General features: G+C 43.9%; 1 protein-coding gene across 2 annotated transcripts in view; it reads left to right on the top strand.

The window, feature by feature from the left end:
• Window positions 1-24,567, top strand: part of LOC106565798 (cadherin-4-like) — a 381,738-nt gene that overhangs the window by 348,134 nt on the left and 9,037 nt on the right. For both annotated transcript variants that reach the window (XM_014133344.3, XM_014133343.3), the window contains exons 8-11: window positions 8,551-8,723; window positions 18,414-18,551; window positions 22,235-22,420; window positions 22,575-22,828. In XM_014133344.3, coding sequence (XP_013988819.3) covers window positions 8,551-8,723; window positions 18,414-18,551; window positions 22,235-22,420; window positions 22,575-22,828 — 751 coding nt within the window. The remainder of the gene's footprint in view (window positions 1-8,550; window positions 8,724-18,413; window positions 18,552-22,234; window positions 22,421-22,574; window positions 22,829-24,567) is intronic.

Genomic DNA, 24,567 nt, shown 5'->3' with positions numbered 1-24,567 from the left:
TTATCAAGAGAACATCCCTGGTCATCCCTACAGCCTCTGATCTGGCGAACTCACTAAACACATGCTTCGTTTGTAAATTATGTCTTGACTGTTGGAGTGTGCCATTGGCTTTCCGTAAACTTAAAAAACAAGAAAATTATTCCGCCTGGTTTGCTTTATATAAAGCAGGCGCTCTTTAACTTTTTCAGCCTGGGACCAAATTAGAAATTCTGTGTTTTCCTGGGACCCAAGCTTAAGAGAATATGCAACAATACATAAATATCGGTACATTTCATTGCGCTTATGTCTAAAACAAATGCAATATAGTCAAAAGCAAATAATAATGACATTAAATATCCATATAAATATCTATTCATGTTTATTTTCCCCCATTAAAAACACTCTTACATATCTGTCTAGGTTGGAACTGTTGTTGTTAAAATACATATTTTTTATTCTGAACTGGAATAAACTGATTGATCAGATCACACAGATGTAGACCAGAAAACACATTCATACACACAGTCCTAATGAGAGGTGTGTGGCTGGTTGAAGTTATCAACAAGCATGTCTATTCTGGGCTCCGTTTTTGACAGTGCAACACAGGTCAGGCTCAGCATCGACACTGTTTCTGTACTTGAGAACCCTGGCTTGCATAGGTATGTGGTGCCAAATTGGACCAGAACATCTACTGCTTTCTCAGCCAGGCAGGAGAACTCTTCCTGCTGTAGATGAGTAACCCAGAACTGTGTGAGTGTGTTTGCCTCAAAAAGCATCTTGCTTCAATCAGTTTATTCCAGTTAAGAATAACAATTGTTTCCTGAAGCATTCTGCCCTGTTCTGAAAGAACTCTCTCGGTTTACCATCATGCTGTGGATGTTTAGTCAGGACGTGTTGTTTTAATAATTTCTTCGTTTTGAGAGACTCATTACTATGCACTTCTCCGCATAAAACACATTGTGGGTGCTCCTCTTTATAAGTTTGTATGAAAGAGAGAGAAACTAATCGCTGTATATGCGTTTCATGACAATTGAGTTTAGTCAGACCTTGTGGCTAGCATGAGTCCATTTGATGACAGCGGTGAGTGATGACGAGTAGAAATGACAAGTCAATGGCTGACAGAGCATCATCTGCTGCTGAACGTTGTGCTGCATCGTGTCTGTCGCGGAGTGATCTTCAAGAAAACTGCATAAAAATGATACGGTAAACCGCAAAGCACATGGGCATCTCCCTCTCACACTCGCATAGCTGAACTGAGCAGAGACCGTTGCTAAACAGAGAGCACACTGAACAAAGAGCGCAGATGAACTTGGTCAAATCAATTCCAGTAATTAATTAAATAATTATACATTTACTCTGACACGTCGCAACCCACCACTAACAGTCCGCGACGACCCATACTTTAAGAAAGGCTGGTTAAGGAATTTGAAAATATTTATACATTTAGCAATTACATTGCATTGCTACTTCAGTATATTTAAAACAAAATACTTTTAGACTTTTACTCAAGTAGTATTTTACTGGGTGACTTTCACTTTTACATGAGTCATTTTCTATTAAAGTATCTTTACTTTTACTCAAGTATGACAATTGGGTACTTTTTCCACCACTGGTAATGCTGTGTGCTTTCTCACACTCAATTTGTAATCTGAGGGAGGCCTCTTTCTGTCCTAAAGAGTTTGCTAACAGTCGGAGAAAGACTTAAGAGAGTTTCCACTGCCTCTTGGCCTGGGGGGCTAATTAGGCCTCAGCATCTGTACACAGGAGTGGAGAGATGGAGGAACGCAGGGATGTTTCAGGCAGTGTAATGGACCCAGAGTGTGTGACCGACTGCTGTTCTGCGCTGAGTGCAGGAGAGCACATTTGCCTGGCTGATTGTTCACAGAGGAGCCACTCTGTTACAGTTAAGACCAAATAGATTGAGTCTCAGAGCTGGGAGTGCATTTAGCAGGAAGGGTCACCCAGAGATGCTGATGGAAAGTAGCTTCAGACATCAGTGAGTGCTCTGGTTGGTTACAAATTCTGAAGTTTTATATTCACACACACACCCGGCATGGATATCGTAAACATGTTTTGTTCCTTAGGGACTTTATTTACACCAGAGATATAAAATAGATTTCTTCTCCCTCAAGTCTGTACTGTACTGTACTCTAATATTCCCTCAGCATGGAACGTTGTGAAGAGACATTGCAGTTGGGCAGTTAAAATTTTCTGACTGCCCATGCATTGAGGTGTGAATGCGGTCAGATTTGGAGGTAATTTTCTGATAGCTGGTTTTTATTGGCCCCTCCCGGGCTTGCCAGGGTTGTGTATGATGGTGGGTGGAGCTGCAATGTGGTCTGGTAACAGCCCTGGGAGGGCCAGCAGTGCCATTAGAGCCAGCTCTGTGTGACCACGATGCTTTGTGTCCCCTTTTATCACTCTGTGACTGCCAAATCCCTCTCACATCTCCTCCTCTGCCTTATACCTCTTCTCCTGCCCTGCCCTTCCCCACTCACTCATTCACTTACTACTGCCTCCCCAAATCACTACTGCCTCCCCAAATCACCAACTCACTACTTTCCTGGCCCCTCTAAATGCATGGTATTATCTTCCTCTTAGACTCCTTTTCTTGTCTTTTCCCTTCTTTTTCCTTTGCCAACCCATTTTAGTGTCATTTCTGGCCTGCCCTCTGTATTCTCTGTCCCTTTCCCTTTCCATCACTGGCAATTTCTTGCCATGGTATCTTTCTGCATCTGTGCTGGTGTCCATCTTTCTCTCACGCTGCCCCCTTTTCTGTCCTCCACTCTCTCTCTCTCTCTCTCTCTCTCTCTCTCCCGCTCTCTCTCTCTCCTTCTGTAATTGGAAGGTAGGTGTTAACCTCAAGCTCAGTAATGTTTAGGAAGATGATGGAGCCCAACAGTGGTCTCAACTCCCTCGCTCTCTCTCCCATGTGACCAACTGGCCAACATGCCTTCCCTGCCTGCCTTCCACCAGTGAAATTTTCAGTCCCAGCGGTTTTGGCAGTAAAGCAATTAGGATTTGGAATTAGTTTTCAAATTAAAGAGGAATTAAACGGGCTAAGAGGTTAACCCTTTCAGGCATGGCCACATTCTTAGACAAAGAGCACTCTTTAAGCTTATTAAGGAATCCCTCTTATTGAAATTAAAGATGTCAGAGTTTATGTACGATTCTCTACATCACTTATTTTTTCCTCCTTCGGACTGAAAGGTTGTTCAAATATTGATGTTCTCCTCTCTGGAATAAGGGTAATTGTTTTTCTTCTCGCTCCTTCCTTGGTTCTCTCTCTCCCTCTCTCTCTGTTTTTTTTGTCTCTGTTTTTTTCTCTCCTTGGGAAAAGTGACAAATCCTGCTTTGAAAATTAATGAAGTTTGAAATAGAATTCTCAGCTACAATTATCCCGTCGATGCTGGCTGTAACGGGAATGATGGTGCTATCTCTGCCCAATTATGAGAGTCAACAGAACAAACACCTGTAGCTGTGAGAACCCATCATGTGTCTCTTCACCTTCCTGTCTAAAATTCAACATATTTACACTACTTAATCCTATCTAATACTGTCCCTGTGCCTAGTTCTGCAGCTGATCTACAGCAAAAGTGACCTTGGATTAGCTCCAATGGTTATTGTTTCTCTTTCTTTTATCTCTCTATCCCTCTTTGCTTATCTCTTTCTCTCTTCCTGCACTTCTCCCAGTCTCTGTCTATGCATCCCTATATCTCTCTGTATATGCTTATATGCTCATATGCTCTTCTCCTCTTCATCTCTCCCCCTGTCTCTCCTCTTTGTTTCTACCTCCATATACAGTATAACAACCCTAGTGTGTGTGTGCTCCTGCGTCTCTCTGCCTCTGCCTCTCTATCCCCCTAAGCTGACAGGAGCCTATTGCTCCTCCTGGTGCAGCAGCAGCTTCAGCAGCAGTAGCAGCCTTTAAATGGCTGCCTGATGGAGAGTGACATTTTCCCTGAGCTGGGGAGAGGAACGAGGTGATCTCTCCCTTTTCCTGCACAGAGTGCTCCTAATTGCCTGGTCACATTTGTGAGCCTGGCTGACAAGCTCTTACAAATCAATAATTCTGCTCGGGGAGATTGGGACACAGCCCTTTCACCCCTCCACGCACACACACACACACACACACGCACACACACACACACACACACACACACACACACACACACACACACACACACACACACACACACACACACACACACACACACGAACACCACCCCCACCTTCAGCCTTAAATGGCTTTGTTTTTACCCATGATTCCAAGACAAATAGCGAGAGCGCATTGGAGCATTAAGGGCAGCCGTGCCGCTGAAGGCTGAAGTAATGGATGGTGGAAATGGCGGAAGAGCCAGTGCTGCTCATTACTAAATGGACTCTATAGGAAGGAACTTCAACCTGCCTGCCAGACAGCCTACTATATACAGGGATGGGATGAGTTTGTATTGTCTACTTATTTTCCCCCAGGAGCCCCTGATCGGAAAGTTTCCCTTCACTGAGGACATAGATGCAGGGAATGGGCTTAAAATTAAATTTGGTTTGAAGTGTGTGTGTGTGTGTGTGTGTTGTGTATTGTATTTTCAGGTTGTGTGTGCACCCATACCTTACAAAAAATACATTTAAAATATATATTTTTATAAATTCTTTAGGAAATGTGTAATGTGTTGTATTTCAAATATATATATATATATACACTGCTCAAAAAAATAAAGGGAACACTTAAACAACACAATGTAACTCCAAGTCAATCACACTTCTGTGAAATCAAACTGTTCACTTAGGAAGCAACACTGATTGACAATAAATTTCACATGCTGTTGTGCAAATGGAATAGACAACAGGTGGAAATTATAGGCCATTAGCAAGACACCCCCAATAAAGGAGTGGTTCTGCAGGTGGTGACCACAGACCACTTCTCAGTTCCTATGCTTCCTGGCTGATGTTTTGGTCACTTTTGAATGCTGGCGGTGCTTTCACTCTAGTGGTAGCATGAGACGGAGTCTACAACCCACACAAGTGGCTCAAGTAGTGCAGCTCATCAAGGATGGCACATCAATGTGAGCTGTGGCAAGAAGGTTTGCTGTGTCTGTCAGCGTAGTGTCCAGAGCATGGAGGCGCTACCAGGAGACAGGCCAGTACATCAGGAGACGTGGAGGAGGCCGTAGGAGGGCAACAACCCAGCAGCAGGACCGCTACCTCCGCCTTTGTGCAAGGAGGAGCAGGAGGAGCACTGCCAGAGCCCTGCAAAATGACCTCCAGCAGGCCACAAATGTGCATGTGTCTGCTCAAATGGTCAGAAACAGACTCCATGAGGGTGGTATGAGGGCCCGACGTCCACAGGTGGGGCTTGTGCTTACAGCCCAACATCGTGCAGGACGTTTGGCATTTGCCAGAGAACACCAAGATTGGCAAATTCGCCACTGGCGCCCTGTGCTCTTCACAGATGAAAGCAGGTTCACACTGAGCACATGTGACAGTGACAGAGTCTGGAGACGCAGTGGAGAACGTTCTGCTGCCTGCAACATCCTCTAGCATGACCGGTTTGGCGGTGGGTCAGTCATGGTGTGGGGTGGCATTTCTTTGGGGGGCCGCACAGCCCTCCATGTGCTCGCCAGAGGTAGCCTGACTGCCATTAGGTACCGAGATGAGATCCTCAGACCCCTTGTGAGACCATATGCTGGTGCGGTTGGCCCTGGGTTCCTCCTAATGCAAGACAATGCTAGACCTCATGTGGCTGGAGTGTGTCAGCAGTTCCTGCAAGAGGAAGGCATTGATGCTATGGACTGGCCCGCCCGTTCCCCAGACCTGAATCCAATTGAGCACATCTGGGACATCATGTCTCGCTCCATCCACCAACGCCACGTTGCACCACAGACTGTCCAGGAGTTGGCGGATGCTTTAGTCCAGGTCTGGGAGGAGATCCCTCAGGAGACCATCCGCCACCTCATCAGGAGCATGCCCAGGCATTGTAGGGAGGTCATACAGGCACGTGGAGGCCACACACACTACTGAGCCTCATTTTGACTTGTTTTAAGGACATTACATCAAAGTTGGATCAGCCTGTAGTGTGGTTTTCCACTTTAATTTTGAGTGTGACTCCAAATTCAGACCTCCATGGGTTGATAAATTGGATTTACATTGATTATTTTTGTGTGATTTTGTTGTCAGCACATTCAACTATGTAAAGAAAAAAGTATTTAATAAGATTATTTCATTCATTCAGATCTAGGATGTGTTATTTTAGTGTTCCCTTTATTTTTTTGAGCAGTGTATATATAGCAGTGTATATATATATATATTACAGAATGTTTTTAGAATGTATGTAAAATGTATATCTTAATATATGTTAAATACATCGGAATACATCAAAATGCATTCTAAAATACATACATACATTAAACAATGTATTTTAGAATATATTTATTGATATGTTTTGTTAAATATATTTTGTAATGTATTTGGAAATGCCTTGTAAAATATATTACCTTTGATTGTACTTGTAAGAAATATGTGTTTACATTAAAATGTATGGCAAATATGAAACATTATACTCAATTGGTGACTGTCTTAACAATTGAGCTCTTTATTGTCACCTGCACTTGCATCCGGAAAGTATTCAGACCCCTTGACCTTATTCTAAAATGATGAAGACATTTTTTTTAATCAAATCTACTCACACTACCCCATAACGACAAAGCGAAAACAGGTTTTTAGAATTTTCTGCAAAGGTATTAAAAATTAAAAACAGAAATACCATATTTACATTAGTATTCAGACCCTTTGCTATTAGACTCAAAATTGAGCTGATTGGAGTCCACCTGGGGTAAATTCAAACTATTGGACATTAATTGGAAAGGCACACACCTGTCTATATAAGGTCCCACAGTTGACAGTGCATGTCAGAGCAAAAACCAAGCCATGAGGTTGAAGGAATTGTCCGTAGAGCTCTGAGACAGGATTGTGTCGAGGCACAGATCTGGGGAAGGGGACCAAAGCATTTCTGTAGCATTGTAGGTCCCCAAGAACACAGTGGCCTCCATCATTCTTAAATGGAAGAAGTTGGAACCGCCAACACTCTTTCTAGAGCTGGCCGCCTGGCCAAACTGAGAAATCAGGGGAGAAGGTCCTTGGTCAGGGAGGTGACCAAGAACCCAATGGTAACTCTGACAGAGCTCCAGAGTTCCTCTGTGGAAATGGGAGAACCTTCCAGAAGGACAACCATCTCTGCAGCATTCCATCAATCATGCCTTCATGGTAAAGTGGCCCGACGGAAGCCACTCCTCAGTAATAGGCACGTGACAGCCCGCTTGTAGTTTGCCAAAGGCACCTTAAGGTGTTCAGGACCTCAGAGCTTGAGAGGATCTGCAGAGAAGAATGGGAGAAACTCCCAAAATACAGGTGTGCCAAGCTTGTAGCATCATACCAAGAAGACTCGTGGCTGTAATCACTGCCAAAGGTTCTTCAACAACATACTCAGTAAAGGGTCTGAATACTTATGAAAATGTGATATTTCCGTTTTTTATTTTTAATAAATTTGCAAAACTTTCTATAAACTTGTTTTTGCTTTTCAACTATGGGGTATTGTGTGTAGATTGATGAGGGAAAAAAACAATTTTAACAATTTTACAATAAGGCTGTAACGTAACAAAATGTGGAAAAAGTCAAAGGGTATGAATACTTTCCGAATGCACTGTATGTCAGTATCATTAAAGGAAAACGTAAATATTTCAACTTCATATTCATCATCTCCAGTACCACCCCCCAACATCACCATATATGTGAAAATGGCACTTTTCAATGTTTTATAGTAAAGATAAATATGTGTTTCCAATGGCATCCTCGTGTGATTTAGACCAGTTTTAAGTAGGCATTGCCTAATAATTGTCTACTAATTGGTTGATAATGTCATTGGAAACACTTCTCTTTCTCTTCCTTTTTTATTGCAAAACATCGAAAACACAATTTTCACATATGTTGATGTTGGGGTGGTGCTGGAGAGGATGAATATGAAGTAGAAAATGTGAAGTTTCCCTTTAAGACTCCAGAACTGGCAGTGTACAAGCCCAACCTTTGGTAACAGAGTACATACTCTAAGCTGAAGATAGGCACTTACTATAGTCATTTTTAAAATGTATTTTAACCTCTTGAGATGGGAAAATGTTTTTTTTTTTTTTTTATCAAACGTGTTCTTTATGACAGAATGTTAAAATATCTCCATTGATCAATATGTAAAGAGTCATTTAAGTATCCTCTGAAGAGCCAAACTATGTCATATGCCGAATTAGGAACCACTTTTGTCACCCTGTTAAATGCATTACATGCATTTCAGCAAAGATGCAAATGTATGTAGATATATTTGAAATACATTTTACGTTAAGTTAAATATTTAGAAATGTACATTGTTTTCGTATGGGTGTATGAGAATGGGGAACATATGTTTAATCTCTTGGTGTTTTTATGACTGATCCTGGCTCTATCTTTGCCAGTAGGAGGTTTTTCCTTCACTGAGGGATTCACAGTGTTTTCCTCTAACTGTTGCTGGCTGTTTCTCTTTTCTGTTGGCAGGCACGTTGGTGATGCAAGTGACAGCCAACGACTCAGATGACGACACCACAGCCAATGGGATGGTGCGCTATCGGATCCTGTCCCAGACCCCCCACATGCCCATCCCCAACATGTTCACCATCAACAGTGAGACGGGAGACATCTTCACCATGGCTGCTGGCCTGGACAGGGAGGTCAGTAGCACAACAAGGTCACACTGTCTGTCAGGGGAGCAGGGGGATGAAGGGGCATTGACTTCCTGTTGGATCAGTTTCATGTCAGCCTGTTGCTGTTGGTGTTAGCTATAGTCTGACAGTGGATGGTGTTCTCATTCCTATAGGTCACCACCCCTGTATCGTGGGCACTCACCTCCTATAGGTCACCACCCCTGTACACCAGTCAGTCACCTTTTGCCCTTAATAACTAACTCAGTATCGCCTCCCTCCCTAGACTAAACCTTAACCATTATGAGTAAAATAGTCAGACAGGGTTGGGGTCAATTCCTATCTATATTCCAGTCTGTTCAGGAACTGAATTATATTATTAATGTTTAGAGACTGTTCATGTCCGATTCAGTTGACAGGAGTTTAAATGGAATTGACCCCAACCCTGCAAACAGCACCATTAATGACTATAAAATACCAACACGTTCTGGCCCTCCTGGAGGGGGTCATGGGAATGGATTTCACCTGATTTATCCTCTACCCTAGCCCTGCAGGTGTGTGCCCCTCCCTATCCCACTCCTTCTTAGATCGCTAATGAGGGAGATCACGGAGGGTCAACACTGTTTATCCCATAATGCATCAGCAGGCTGCCGGCAGAGTCTTTTATGAGAAGCTGTTCTCACCCTGCAGTCTGTCTCTCACAGTCCCTCACATTATCTCAGACTCATGCTCCTAACACCATGCCGTCTCTCTCACAGTCCCTCAGATTATCTCATACTCACACTCCTAACACCCTGCAGTCTGTCTCTCACAGTCCCTCACATTATCTCAGACTCACACTCCTAACACCCTGCAGTCTGTCTCTCACAGTCCCTCATATTATCTCAGACTCACACTCCTAACACCCTGCAGTCTGTCTCTCACAGTCCCTCACATTATCTCATACTCACACTCCTAACACCCTGCAGTATGTCTCTCACAGTCCCTCACATTATCTCAGACTCATGCTCCTAACACCCTGCAGTCTGTCTCTCACAGTCCCTCACATTATCTCAGACTCATGCTCCTAACACCATGCCGTCTCTCTCACAGTCCCTCAGATTATCTCATACTCACACTCCTAACACCCTGCAGTCTGTCTCTCACAGTCCCTCACATTATCTCAGACTCATGCTCCTAACACCATGCCGTCTCTCTCACAGTCCCTCAGATTATCTCATACTCACACTCCTAACACCCTGCAGTCTGTCTCTCACAGTCCCTCACATTATCTCAGACTCATACTCCTAACACCCTGCAGTATGTCTCTCACAGTCCCTCACATTATCTCATACTCACACTCCTAACACCCTGCAGTCTGTCTCTCACAGTCCCTCACATTATCTCAGACTCACACTCCTAACACCCTGCAGTCTGTCTCTCACAGTCCCTCACAGTCCCTCACATTATCTCAGACTCACGCTCCTAACACCCTGCAGTCTGTCTCTCACAGTCCCTCAGATTATCTCATACTCACACTCCTAACACCCTGCAGTCTGTCTCTCACAGTCCCTCACATTATCTCAGACTCATGCTCCTAACACCATGCCGTCTCTCTCACAGTCCCTCAGATTATCTCATACTCACACTCCTAACACCCTGCAGTCTGTCTCTCACAGTCCCTCACATTATCTCAGACTCATACTCCTAACACCCTGCAGTATGTCTCTCACAGTCCCTCACATTATCTCAGACTCATGCTCCTAACACCATGCCGTCTCTCTCACAGTCCCTCACATTATCTCAGACTCACACTCCTAACACCCTGCAGTATGTCTCTCACAGTCCCTCACATTATCTCAGACTCACACTCCTAATACCCTGCAGTCTGTCTCTCACAGTCCCTCACATTATTTCAGACTCACACTCCTAACACCCTGCAGTCTGTCTCTCACAGTCCCTCACATTATCTCAGACTCACACTCCTAACACCCTGCAGTCTGTCTCTCACAGTCCCTCACATTATCTCAGACTCACACTCCTAACACCCTGCAGTCTGTCTCTCACAGTCCCTCACATTATCTCAGACTCACACTCCTAACACCCTGCAGTCTGTCTCTCACAGTCCCTCACATTATCTCAGACTCTCACTCCTAACACTCTGTGGCCTGACATTCAGGGCCAAATACAACCGCCAATCCTACTCCTAAATGGTCCAAAGACATAAATGTATAACATACTCTATCATTATGATGTTATTTGATACTCATCGCTTAGTCTGATGATTTTACCAAAGCCATAAAAGTACAAGTGCTGAGTCTAAACCTTTGAGCTCTGGCACCACAAGTCTGTCTCATAATGTTTATATTCAGAGATTTCCCAATAGTCCCACTAGGCAATAACTCCAGCCTAACCATCCTATAGAATGCAGACCGATTTGACCTCTATGGAAAACAAAAGACTGGTATGGCTGCCAGGTTTAGTTGCTTAATATCTGATTTGTGGTGAATATTCAGGAAAAGAAACAAACCCAATTTCATGCAAGTTCCTAATGTATGTGTGCATTCAAGTTCACCCATTCAAGTATAGATGTTAAATAGTATAGTGTTGACAGTGGAAATCAGTCTGCAGTTAATGCAGGGCCTATTTCCCTGTTCCCTGGTCTCCCCCACAGCTGAATGAATGGGAGTCAACCCCATTAATCTAGATAGAGCAGCAGCCCAATCCCACCTGCATCTCTCCCACTGATCCTCCCCATTAAACTGGGACACCTGGGTGTTCACCCACCTACACTCAAGGTCACACACATACTGTAAACACACTCTTAGGTATTAATAGACAGGTATGCATGCACACACCCGCACGCCAGTACGCACGCACACACACAGTTTTGTAGCAGTTAATCCTCTTCATCAGTAGCACTGGTGTCTAATTGGAATATTCATGTGTTAATTAAGGGGTGAGGGAGCCTCTTCAGCGTGGAGGAGAGCAGGGGGACATGAAGGGCACTTCAGCATCACCCAGCCCTGGTCACTCCTGAATGCCAATTACCCTCCCACTCACTGCACCCCTGACCTCACCTCTCTCGTGCCATCACGTATCACTGCATGTTTTAGCACACGGGTTAACAAGCAGGGCTAAGCTGTTTCTGGGACCCTCTTTCTCTGTCTGAGAAATAGAGCTACTGTACATATAGAAGCTACTCTGTCAAGCAAAAGAGCAGTAACTGCTAATTGAGTGGAACTGAGAGAAATGGATTTAACTTTTTTAAATTGTCAAGCCAAATTAGTTGTAGGCAGATCACTGGAAATGTGGTTCTGTTGTCTAACTAACAAGTTATTTTTTATTCATATTGACCCTGACCTCTGCTCTAACATGACCTTTGACCCTAGACAGCAGTTACTGCCTTCTTTCTTGGTACACCCACTGCAATACGTTTCCATTATGATTTGTTTTACACAAACTTGTGTTCATAGATTTATTTGCACGTGGCTGTCAGTTGCCTATAGTTTGATACGTGTATCAGCAAATAGCAATCAATAATACCAAGGTAGACTGTAAAACCAAGGTAAAAAGGAGTAACTGATGTGAGTGATGGCAGTTACTTCACACAGGTCCCCAGTTAGGTTCTTATTTTTCAGAGTAAATAACTCACGGACACTAGAGAAGCTTTACCAAGTTTAATTCTTCCCAAAGGGTCGTCACAGCTGTATTCAGACAGCAAGACATTTCTCACCATCACATGTATATATATCCCACTTAAGACACTCCTACTTCTCTCCAATCCTTACATCTTATGGTTCCACAGGGTGAGGGTAGTAAACCCTTAATACTCCCTTCAGGGGATCTTACCTCACCTTCTGACCTCAACCCCTCCTCAGCCTAATCCACAGATGTCCATCTGCTTCCCTTATAGCAATCCTTTGATCTCCTCCTGTCCACCCAGCACATTCCACAGCCACTCTGTCTTTCTACAGATCTCACTCCTTTGTATACTATGCGTCTGATCTATGTCTTTAATATCTCAATGTTCAAAGTTTCGACATGTTTTGACATGCGTTTTTCTGGATTTTTTTTTTGTTATTCTGTCTCTCACTGTTCAAATAAACCTACCATTAAAATTATAGACTGATCATTTCTTTGTCAGTGGGCAAATGTACAAAATCAGCAGGTGATCAAATACTTTTTTCCCTCACTGTAGCTTGTTTTTGGTCGCATGTCCAGGAATGGCTGAAGAATTGCAACATTTACCTGGAGCTAACTCTGCAGATAGCACTGCTGGGTGTTTTAAAAAGTCCTAGCCAATCGATCAATAATATAATAATACTCTTAGCAAAAAATGTTATCTTTATTTTACAATATGTAGAATCTATAGAAAGGTTCAAAACTTTTGGGAAATGTCACAGCAAAGTAAAAAAAAATATATGGCAAATCCAAAACAGGATCGTGTTCAGGGATAGATGGGAGGGGTTGAGTGGAGCTGAAGGATGGGACTAAAAACAAACAAACATTGTCCGTAAAATGTATATAGTATGTATAAGTTGGAAGTAGAAGCCTACAGTGCATTCATAAAGCATTCAGAACCTTTTTCCACATTTTGTTACATTACAGCCTTATTATAAAATTGATTAAACAGTTTTTTCCTCATCAATCTACACACAATACACCATAATGACAAAGTAAAAACAGGTTTTTAGACATTTCTGCACATTTATAAAAAATAAAATTGATATCACATTTACATAAGTATTCAGACCCTTTACTCAGTACTTTGTTAAAGCACATTTGGCAGTGATTACAGCCTCAAGTCTTCTTGGGTATGACACTACATGCTTGGCACACCTGTATGGGAGAGTTTCCCATTCTTCCCTGCAGATCCTCAAGCTCTGGTGTGGTTCTTGGTCACCTCCCTGACCAAAGCCCTTCTCCCCCGATTGCTCAGTTTGTCCGGGCGGCCAGCTCTAGGAAGAGTCTTGGTGGTTCCAAACTTCTTCTATTTAAGAATGATGGAGGCCACTGTGTTCTTTGGGACCTTCAATGCTGCATAAATGTTTTGGTACCCTTCCCCAGATCTGTGCCTCGACACAATCCTGTCTCTGAGCTCCTTTGACCTCATGGCTTGGTTTTTGCTCTGACATGCACTTTCAACTGTGGGACCTTATATAGACAGGTGTGTGCCTTTCCAAATCATGTCCAGTCAACTGAATTTACCACATGTGGACTCCAATCAAGTTGTAGAAACTTCTCAAGGATAATCAATGAAAACAGGATGCACCTGAGCTCAATTTCAAGTCTCATAGCAAAGGATCTGAATACCTATGTAAATAAGGTATTTAAAACAAAAAAATTGCATACATTTCTAAAAACTTGTTTTCGCTCTGTCACAATGGGGTATTGTATGTAGATTTTTATTTTTTATTTTATTGAATCTATTTTAGAATAAGGCTGTAACATAACAACATTTTGAAAAAGTCCAGGTTTCTGAATACTTTCCAAAGACACTGTAAGTGTAGTTGTCCATTAGTTTACTCCAGTTATGGGAGGCATGGTAGAATTAGGGGAAAATAATAAAGGAAAATATATTTAGAAAATATATTTAAAATATAAATATATATTTACAAATAAAATATGAGGGATTGGAAATTGTAGACAATTCCATTGATTGAAATACATTCCTCACCTTTTCTAGCCACGATGGGTTCATATTCCTGTAGCCATACAACAAATGACCATCTGCATCTCTCATTTAATTGGGTCTATGTAAATAGGTATTTCAAGTTTTGATGTATGTGATCCCATAGGCAGTGTGGTTTATAGCCTACAGAAGAATTTGACAGTTGATCTTTTAGTTTGAAGTATGTATGCTACCTTACAACTGAATTTATTTTGAGTAGCCTAGACAATGTTTCAGAATTTGCGGATAATCCAGCATATTTAGGTTGGGGGAAAAGTCTATGCAAAAAAAATTGTTGAATTCAAACATTCTGCTGACAGGTCCACAACAATTTGCCATTGTTTTCTCTTTCAGAAACTGTCACAGTCCTTTGCCAAATACAGCATAAATTACTGAATTTAAAAAAAACATTCTGCCAACACATTAAATAGACCGATAGCTTATGTAAAATATTTGACAGGATGGGTAGGCTGCAGTATTGCTCTGCGATAGGAGTCAGAAATCATAAACCTATTTCATTTCAGAGCCTATACCAAGTCAGGACATTTTAACCCAATAATCTATTGATAAACAACATTTTAAACAATAATTGGTCCTTTGCATAGAAGTGTGGACTGTAGCCTACTTTTTAATGGTTTCCAATATACAATCAATCTTGCAGAATGCATAGACAGGCACTTGCTATAGGCAGCATGCACGTTTAGTTTGAAAAAGTCACTGCAAAATATCAAACCATTGGTTATTTTGCAGTGACTTTTTCAAACTAAACAATGTTTTTATTATTTTTTAAATTCTATTTTCACAAAAGTAGTGCATTGGGCTTCTACTAGTCCTGTATTAGCGAACCGATTTAGCTGTCTGTAGCGTGGGTGTCACGCCCTGACCTTAGAGATCCTTTTTATTCTCTATTTTGGTTAGGTCAGGGTGTGACTAGGGTGGGTACTCTAGTTTTGTATTTCTATGTTGGCCTGATATGGTTCCCAATCAGAGGCAGCTGTATCTCGTTGTCTCTGATTGGGGATCATATTTAGGCAGCCTTTTCCCACCTGTTGTTTGTGGGATCTTATTTTGAGTCAGTGCATGTTGCACCTCTGTCGTCACGGTTTAAAATATAATAAAATGCTGCGCCTTGGTCCTTCTCTACACACAGACGTGACAGTGGGCGAAAAAACACAGAGGTACATATTATTTTCAGAAATGGCACATGCAGATATTTTGTGTGACATTTATGCAACGGTTATAAATGAGTCCTGGTCCTGAGTGCAGCTGAGTGTAACTGGTAGAGTACAATGTGAGGTAGCCTGCTGGGTGTCAGAGCTTCTAAGTGTGAGACAGTCGTACTGTCTTCAGGTGACCTTGGCCCCTGTGTGCCACAACTGGGCTGGGGTGTCTCTGTGCTCTCTGGCCCTGGCTGGAGTGGCAGGGCTGTTTCTTTTCATTCCCCCAGGCTACTGCAGCCTCTCTGGGGCCTGGCTGGGCATGATGCTGATCTGTGTGGCTGACTCGTGTCGGCTCCAGTTTGGAAAGTGTCAGCTCTGCTCTGCCTGATTAGGGCATTGATCGGTCACTGTGGTGGAGTGCCTACACACTGTCCCCTTGGTGGAGGAAAGAGGCCTGGCAGGGGACCATGCATGGCTCTGGGCACATACAGGGGCTTAGGGTTTCTATACATATCCCGGGGACTGAGTATCACTCTCTCAACATGGGGAAGTGGTTCAGCACTAGGGGCTACTTCTGGAGAAACCTTAGCCATACTCTGTTTGGCATATCTGGTGGCAAATATGTATATGGATGTTTCTGTATGTTTCTTTGAGGGTTTGTGTGTGACTGTATTTCATGTGTCATGAGTGGATCATATTGGTCAAGGTGTAAATTTGTATTGTATGTCCATGTGACTTTGTGTTTAATACAGTGTATTTAGCAGGAACTCTGTGCTCCATCTTCCTCAGAGAGCTGCAGTGAATGGGAAGGAGTCTCTCTGAGTTAAATGTGAGGCAGTGGCTGTTTGGAGATTGTTAGTGACAGGGTAACCACTGTGGTCAGTACCAGACTGACAGGCTGGAACACAAACCACAGAACAAATACGTAAAGTGCTGGTGCAGTGCTCATTCACACTTGCTTTCTCTTTCTCAAATGTTCAGTCTACCCCGTCTAACACACACTGCTCAAACACACATCGCTCATTCTCCATTAATGTTTTGCTAGTAAAAATGTTACTTTACATTTCCGTTGTCAATGTCAGTAATGTCCCCATTTGGGATGGCCATTTTTTCAACAAATATTTGAGAACAAACTCAGTTTCTCTCAAACTCCGAACAGTGACCATTGGACAACCATTTTAGTTTACATTTTACCTTTTTGGTGAAATGCTGGCCATTGAGTTCAAATAGCCTGTAGCTTTTTGCTCTTTCTGCAGAGTCTCTGGTAAAAAAAAATGGCATCATTCAGTACCTGTAAAAAGGATCTAATTTTACCTCAGTTCTGCTCTGTTCTTATGGCCCTAGATGCCTTTCAACACTTCCCATTAAAGTCCAAGGGCTTAGGCCCGTGGGAAAAACACTGCTGTTGTTCTGCTTGGTGGAAGAAGGCTTATTTCCTTTCTGAGGTGGACTCTTTAATCTAACAGACTTCTGTTCAGCAGATCTATAGGAGTCATTGGAGACCCCTTTTTCTGGCTTGTTGGGGCAACCAAACTGACGGGAGGGAGAGGATGTGTGTTGGTGTGCTTTGCGAGTGTGTTTGCATACGTGCGTGCTTAGATCAACTTCTCTCAGGTGATGAACAAAGTGCTGCAGGACAGCATGTCCCATTTTCCCTACTGTGTGAGAGTGCCACCTGCTGTTAGGCTTAACTCACCTTTCCCTGCTCAGAGTCAGGATACCCACTGGACAGCAGCTATCTAGGACTACTGATACCTTGATGTGGCTGAATCACAGTGAGGCAGTCTGGAGAGAGTGTAAAGGGTCTATTACTGCAGTGCACTATGAGAAGAGATGGTATTGATATTTCATTATGACTGTAATAAAGAGCAACCCATATTGAGTTTTCATTCATAGAGCTGGTCTAGTTCAGGTTAACATGTGGAGCGAGTCCTAATGACTCTGCAGAACTTTAAATGAGTCTGGGCGAGTTTAAGTGCTTTAAAACGCCTCTCTGGATCACCAGACCTGACTATTAAACATACTGCTCCCTGAGCAGAGAGAGAGAATTGATTTTCCCCCTTCTTTTTACTGACGTCCATCAGGGTTCACTAGATGGCCCCATGGGTTCCACCATCAACGCTTCTGGGATTCAGGTCCTGACCCCAGAGCTGTTATAGGCTGTGCTCTCAACAGTGCAGAACTGGCCCAGTGATAGCAGATAGCAGGGCTGCTGAATGGTGGAAGGCTGGACGCAGCAGGCTAGGATGTGTGTGTGTGTGACAGAGAATGACAAAATAGAGAGGAGAGAGTGTGTTCTGTGTCACACTGTTCTGTGTGACACAGAACAGTGACACAGTGTGCTGTGTCTTCTCTACTGTCAGACGTCATGATTCTTTCAATGGCGGCCGGTACTGTAGCACTGCCTCTAGCTATTCTCTCTAACTGGGCTAAATAATGTCCATTCACTCTCTATAATATTTGCAGCACAGTTGTTCTTCTTAAAGTGCCGGCACCTCCATTAGAATGAGTGATGATCAGAGCTGCTCAGAGAGTTGAAAGCAGGGCTTGTAGGCCGTAATGGATGAGCCTTTCACTCTCGCTCATAGCTCCCTCACTTTCTAAGCCTTCACTCTCGTGTGTGTGTGTGTGGTGTGTGTGTGTGTGTGTGTGTGTGTGTGTGTGTGTGTGTGTGTGTGTGTGTGTGTGTGTGTGTGTGTGTGTGTGGCAGGCTCAGAGCTATTAATGCTGGCAGGGGTGCTGTGTCAGAGCTGCAAATGTGATACTCCTCTTCTTTGCTGCAATGGTGCAGTGTTTGTGTGAATATATGCTTTTATGTGAGATGAGGGGGTGTGACAGTGCAGTCACAGTCCCCACATACTCTGAAAGATTATTCATTCACCCACTTGATCTGATGTGTCTTTCCAGAAAGTGTCCCAGTACATCATCATCGTCCAGGCCACAGACATGGAGGGGAACCTGAACTTTGGCCTGTCCAACACAGCCACCGCCCTCATCTCTGTGACCGACATCAACGACAACCCTCCCGAGCTGACCGCCAGGACGGTGAGTCTCCTGTCCATCCCTGGACTGACCTCTACTGTAGGGCCACACATTTGTCTTCATGACAGGATAACATCAGCTGATGGATATTCAAGAGGGCAGTGCCCCAACTCTGCTGTAGATGCAGTCCATGTGTCTGATGCTATCTTAGAGAACAAAAGGTCATGGCTCTTTGACAGGTGCGTAGAGAGCTGTACAGATGAGAGGGACAGAGACATGTGGAGAGAGAAACAGTAGGCAAAGAAAAACAGGTTTAAAAATAGGGATAAGAAAGGGGCCAAAGGGAAAGAGAGAAAGGGGGAGCTACTGAAGTAAAGGGGGAGTGGTACGGAGCAACATGGAGAGACAGAAAGGGAGGGGGGATAGAGAATGATCATAGGCATTCTATTTGGTGATGGTAGGAGCCCTCGCTGTTCTGGTGACCATGGTTTGCCTGCAGGCATCTGGCCCCAGTCCCATACACATCTGCACTGGAGGCAGCCTGTCTTCCGTATTTTGTGTGTGTGTGTGTGTGTGTGTGTGTGTGTGTGTGTGTGTGTGTGTGTGTGTGTGTGTGTGTGTGTGCCTGTGTGTGTGTGTGCCTGTGTGTGTGTGTGCCTGTGTGTGTGTGTGTGTGTGTGTGTGTGTGTGTGTGTGTGTGTGTGTGCGCCTGTGTGTGTGTGTGCCTGTGCGTGTGCGTGTGTTTGTGTGTGTCTGCGCATGCATGTATGCGTGCATCAAAAGGGAGGAGGAGTCTGTTTCTCCCTTCGTTAGTTTCTCTTTCTCTCTCTTTCTCCCTCTCTCTCTCCTCTTTCTGTCTGTGTCCATCCATCTGCAGAGAGGAGTGTGCCAGGCAGGCAGCAGCGTAGTTCCAGCCGGATGCTCTGATAAGAGGCCCCAGCTGTCACAGACTAGCCCACTGAACAACGCCTCGCCTCGGACCACTCTGTCCCGTCTCTCTCACTCCCCTCTCACAGGGGAACACTCAAATTTCCACAGACACATGCACTGCCTTGCCACACTCCTCTCCACTCCACACTGTCTCTACTCTCTCCACAACTCAGCCTCTGTCTGCTGTTGTAGGTCCCCTGGTGTATCAGACATGGTGTTGGGTGGAGAGAGAGTGTTGAGTATCCTCACTGCCTCACAGTGTTTAGAACAGCGTGGCATTGCAAGAGAGAACACATTTTAATAGCAAACAAACCAGGATGACAAAGAAGGCGAAAGAAACAAACTTTGGCAACATGGTTTAGAACACATGGTTTGGAACACAAGTGTCAAACTGTGTGTTCCAACAGTAACAGATGGATGGGCCTCTGTTGTGGAGGGACAGTGGTTATGTTGGTGCAGACTGCAGAGGACAGGAGAGGGAGGAAGAGAAGAGGAGTGGGGACAGGAGAGGACATGATAGTCATAGAGACAACTGTCTTACTGCTGTGTATGACACACACAGCTTTACTCGCGGCACACACATACACAGACAGAAACAAACACACTCCATTTTCCTAGAAGATTCTCTGTTGCTTTGTTTGTCAACCCCTTTTCTTCTCTTCCCACACAGCAAACTCTACTTGGAGCAGTTCAGTAATTATTTGTGTATGACAGACACAGGAAAGAATGTGCATCTCTCAATGGGAGATGGAGAGAAAACATAAGCACACTAATTAAGTAAAATTGCTTGCGGGGGTGTAAACCAAGCAGATATATTGCTTCTAATTTGAAAAAAGACAAATGTTTTATTCATTTCAGAACATGGGCATGAATATGAGTGTGATGTTCATCATTATGTGAAAAACAAAAAGACAATGGTACTTGCCACAACTCATTAGGCTGCATTCAGCGACTGTATAATCTCTCTCTCCTAGTGTTATGGTGGTGTGATCTAATCAAGTGCATTACACTCAAACTAAACTCTATAATCCTGTCGACATTTTCAATTCACATCCATAATGGTGAGTGTTTGGAGCTGTGGTCTGTAGGTTCAAATCTCAGCCAGATAGATTCCAGTATGCCTTGATTTTATGCTATTCCTGGTTTACCTGTAGAACCTCTGTGTCTAACAGACTAGTTTTACTGAAATGTATTACTGAAGGACAGTTAGTGGCATAATTGTTGGCACAAGAGGAGTCATTCACTATTAGTGATTGTAGACGTGCCACTGCATGTGGCACTTGTGTGACGTGAAAAACAGAAATGAAGTGTGTTGGTGTTGCCAATGCCTAGGGCTCCTTTACCATCACAATGAGGATATAATAACCATTAAAACACATTTAACTGTGCACCATTCTACTCAGAGAGAAGAATTTCAAGAGTTGTTTTTAAGGGCATTTTTATTCACAATTCTTGCTAACATTATTGCCTTTTTGTTCCTGTTGTTTTCAACAAATACTATGCTTCTATCGAGAACATTAAAAGAGCCCATAGATTCATGTTGAGTTGCTGATCCTCTTGTGAGAAAGGGGAAACATAATGCATTACTACACTCTGAAACAGCAGGGTTCTCTTTTTCCAGGCTCAATTTGTATATTATTCAGTTATTCTCAATTCAGTCTCCAACTCTGTGGTTTAAAGCAATTCAGTGGTTGGGGTCTATTCAATTTTGAACTAGATGGATTCCATTCCAATTCAACCTGAATTGGAGTTTACTAAAGCATTCTGATGTAACTATGCACTTTTATCCTCTAGCCTTGATGAACCCATGTTGGGAGCTCCAGTTCCCTAACTAGTAAACAGTGGAGGTTCACTTCGGGATCTGTTTGTCTCTGGCTGCTTATCAGACATACCACCTGTTACTTTCAAGGGTGAGGACATCTACCCAGAGCCCATTATCCAGTTAGAACAGTTGCATAAGGTTTTTTAAACCACATCTCATTCTGGCTCTCCCCCTCTCTCTCTCCCTCTCTCCCTCTCTCTCCCCCTCTCTCTCCCCCTCTCTCTCCCTCCCTCTCTCTCTCCCTCTCTCTCCCCCTCTCTCTCCCAATGTTGTCAGACAAGCTTGAAAGTTGTTTTCCTGTCTGTGTTGAAGCTCAGTATGAAAATGAAATAGAGGAGCCCACACACCACAGATAATGTGCATATTACATGTTTTCTGTGCTTAGCGGCGTGGCGATGCTGCGGGGGACAGGGGGCAAGGAGGAGGAAGCGGGGGAGGGGGGTTTGGATGCAGCCACAGTGCCACGATGAAGTCATTAGATGGAACAGCAGCTGGCAGTCACGCACCATAAACCAGTTAACGCATCACAAGAGGAAACACAGATTATTGTCTGACAATGACAGCTGTGTGTGTGTGTACAGTATGTGTTGTGTGTTTGTGTTTCTTGATTAAAGAGACTGCTGCAGAATGTAACTTTGCAATGTTAGTTGGACTAGATTCCTGTACAGTAGGTTTTTGTGTATGCTGTTTCTGCTGAGTTTCCTCTATCTTTTAGTGAGACTGAATAGCTTTAGATTGGAATATAATGAAGATCGTTACCCAAAGATGGTCCATGCAATCTATTTAATTGCATTACGTATTTAACTGCTTAATTGGTAAATTTGCAGAATTAAATGTATAAACACTTAATTGAACAAATCCATTGGTTTAAATAAGTATTTCCACACAGACATTCAGCAGTATAAGGAACGGAATGGCTATAATGAAAACAGTGTGTCTATTATCCAAATTCATACAAATATCTCACTTACTCACACCCTCTCTCTGTCTGTAGTTTTCGGGGGAGGTCCCAGAGAACAGTGTGAATGTGGTGGTGGCCAACCTGACAGTGATTGACAGGGATCAGCCCCACAGCCCTAACTGGGCTGCCCAGTACCGCATCGCCAGCGGAGACCCCCAGGGTCACTTCCTCATCCGCACCAACCCTATCAACAACGACGGCATGGTCACTGTGGTCAAGGTAGGGGACTCATTTACTGTTTTACATAAACAAAGTGCTTTGGTTCCATATTGATATGGGTGCATTTGAGTTGTTATTTAATTTAACTTTGCCTTCTCTCACTCTCAACCTCCCTCCCTACATATCTTCCTCCCCCACCCTTCTCTTCCTCCAGCCGGTGGACTATGAGCAGAACAGGGCCTTCATGCTGACTGTGATAGTCTCTAACAAGGCCTCCCTGGCCAGTGGGATCCAGTCTTCTCTCCAGTCTTCAGCGGGGGTCACCATCTCCGTACAGGATGTCAATGAATCCCCTGTCTTCCCCACCAACCCCAAGTCCATCCGTTTTGAGGAGGGTGTCCCTGCAGGCACCACACTCACCGTGTTTGCTGCCCAAGACCCTGACCTCTTCATCCAGCAAACTGTCAGGTACTGAATGTTCACTGTTTTAGAATAGATGCTGATAGTATTTTGCATGGATTTGCTCTCTCGTGAGGCTGAAACACTGCCTTCTGTGACTTTTCTAACTGAACCACTCCCAATACCAAGGTCCAATAAATTGCTGTTGCCTAGCGACAAGAGATAAAAGGTTCAATCGTAATGAGCTGGACTGTGTGTCCAGCCACACTTTCTTTCTCTACCCCTGCTTCTCTCCATCTCTCTCCTCATCGACCCCTCTATTGCTTGCATCCGGGGCCATACTCCCTGAGTGGGGTGGCACTGGGGCATGGTGCTGTCTCTAAATCGACCCAGTGGGCCTCCCTGGAGAGAACTCCCACATACTCACCGGGTCAAAGGTCACTGAGCAACTCCAGACGCTCCATCCCCAGATTCAGCACCAATCAATTCCACTCTAAATTCAGCCTAACACCCGTACACAGAGGCAATCTGGAAATGTTAGAGAATTGATGCGGTGCAAGCAAACAAATAAACTCTAAAAACACCAGTTCTTCTCATAAATGGACTCAGTCATGCAAACTTACTCTTTCACTGTTATTTTGTCTTCTGAGAGCCACAGAACTCCTCTTTTTCTCTCACCTCCCTCTCTCTCTAACTGAATCCTTTCACTTTCTCAGTCTCTTTCTTTCTCCTTTATTGATGAGAAGTCAGCGCTCCCATCTTCTCCAGAGATGTCGTGGCAGCAGACAGGCAGTTCATGTTTGGACAGCCTAATCTCCACTGGCTGATTCACTTTAGTGACCTTGCCCGACAGATGACGTGAGGATCTACAGTGTGTGTGCACCAGAAGAGACTCCTCTTCCTTTCTCCTGCCCCATGCCTCCTCCTCCCTTTGTTCTCGCTCATCTAGAGGGGAAGGAAGTGGAGAGGAGAAGAAAGAGTTGGACAGGGTCTGATTTGCCAGCTGATTTCACTTTCAGACTGGAGGGAGTAGTGGCATGCGTGGATGGATCATAGATCTTCCCCACCAGCTGTGTGTCCTTCTCCCTGTGCCAGCCTCTGCCAGCTGGGTGTCAGAGAGAGGCTTGAGTGCCCCTGGGGTGCCACGTTGGCATGGGAAGAGATGACAGGGCCTCTCATGCCAACTAGAGACCTCTGTTTCACCTGTCAAGGGACACCAAATCGAAACTGACATCCAAGTCTGTTGGCATGACCATCTCTAACTCTCATGTTCCTGTTATTTTGCCTTCTATTCTGTTGTTGATATCCCCATGGAGGAACACCAAATCGAAACATTGATATGTATCTATCTGTTTTTACCTCCCTCCATCCCTTGGAGTGCAGGATTTCCATGGTTGCAGGAGTCTAAATGTGTCAGAGTGTGTTTCATTAGCGGGAGATAGATTTAGCTGCCTAGCTGCCATAATCTCCCACACATCTCGTTGGCACTCGCTAACCTGTGTCATCCTCCAGCGTGTTCTCTAATTAGACTCATCATAATCATCAGCAGCAGCAGCATCAAACTTCCTCCCACCAGGCATCTGATCTCTCTATACCTCTGTCTCTATATTTGCACTATATATACAAAGTATGTGGACACCCCATCAAATTACTGGATTTGACTATTTCAGCCACACCCGTTGCTGACAGGTGTATAAAATTGAGCACACAGCCATGCAATCTCCATAGACAAACATTGGCAGTAGAATGGCCTTACTGAAGAGCTCAGTGACTTTCAACGTGGCACTGTCATACTGTAGGATGCCACC

This window comes from Salmo salar, chromosome 12 (assembly GCF_965601325.2).
Source record: "Salmo salar chromosome 12, fSalSal1, whole genome shotgun sequence".
Taxonomy (NCBI): domain Eukaryota; kingdom Metazoa; phylum Chordata; class Actinopteri; order Salmoniformes; family Salmonidae; genus Salmo; species Salmo salar.
The sequence above is the reverse complement of the archived record's forward strand: the minus strand, read 5'-3'. Positions and strand labels throughout refer to the sequence as shown.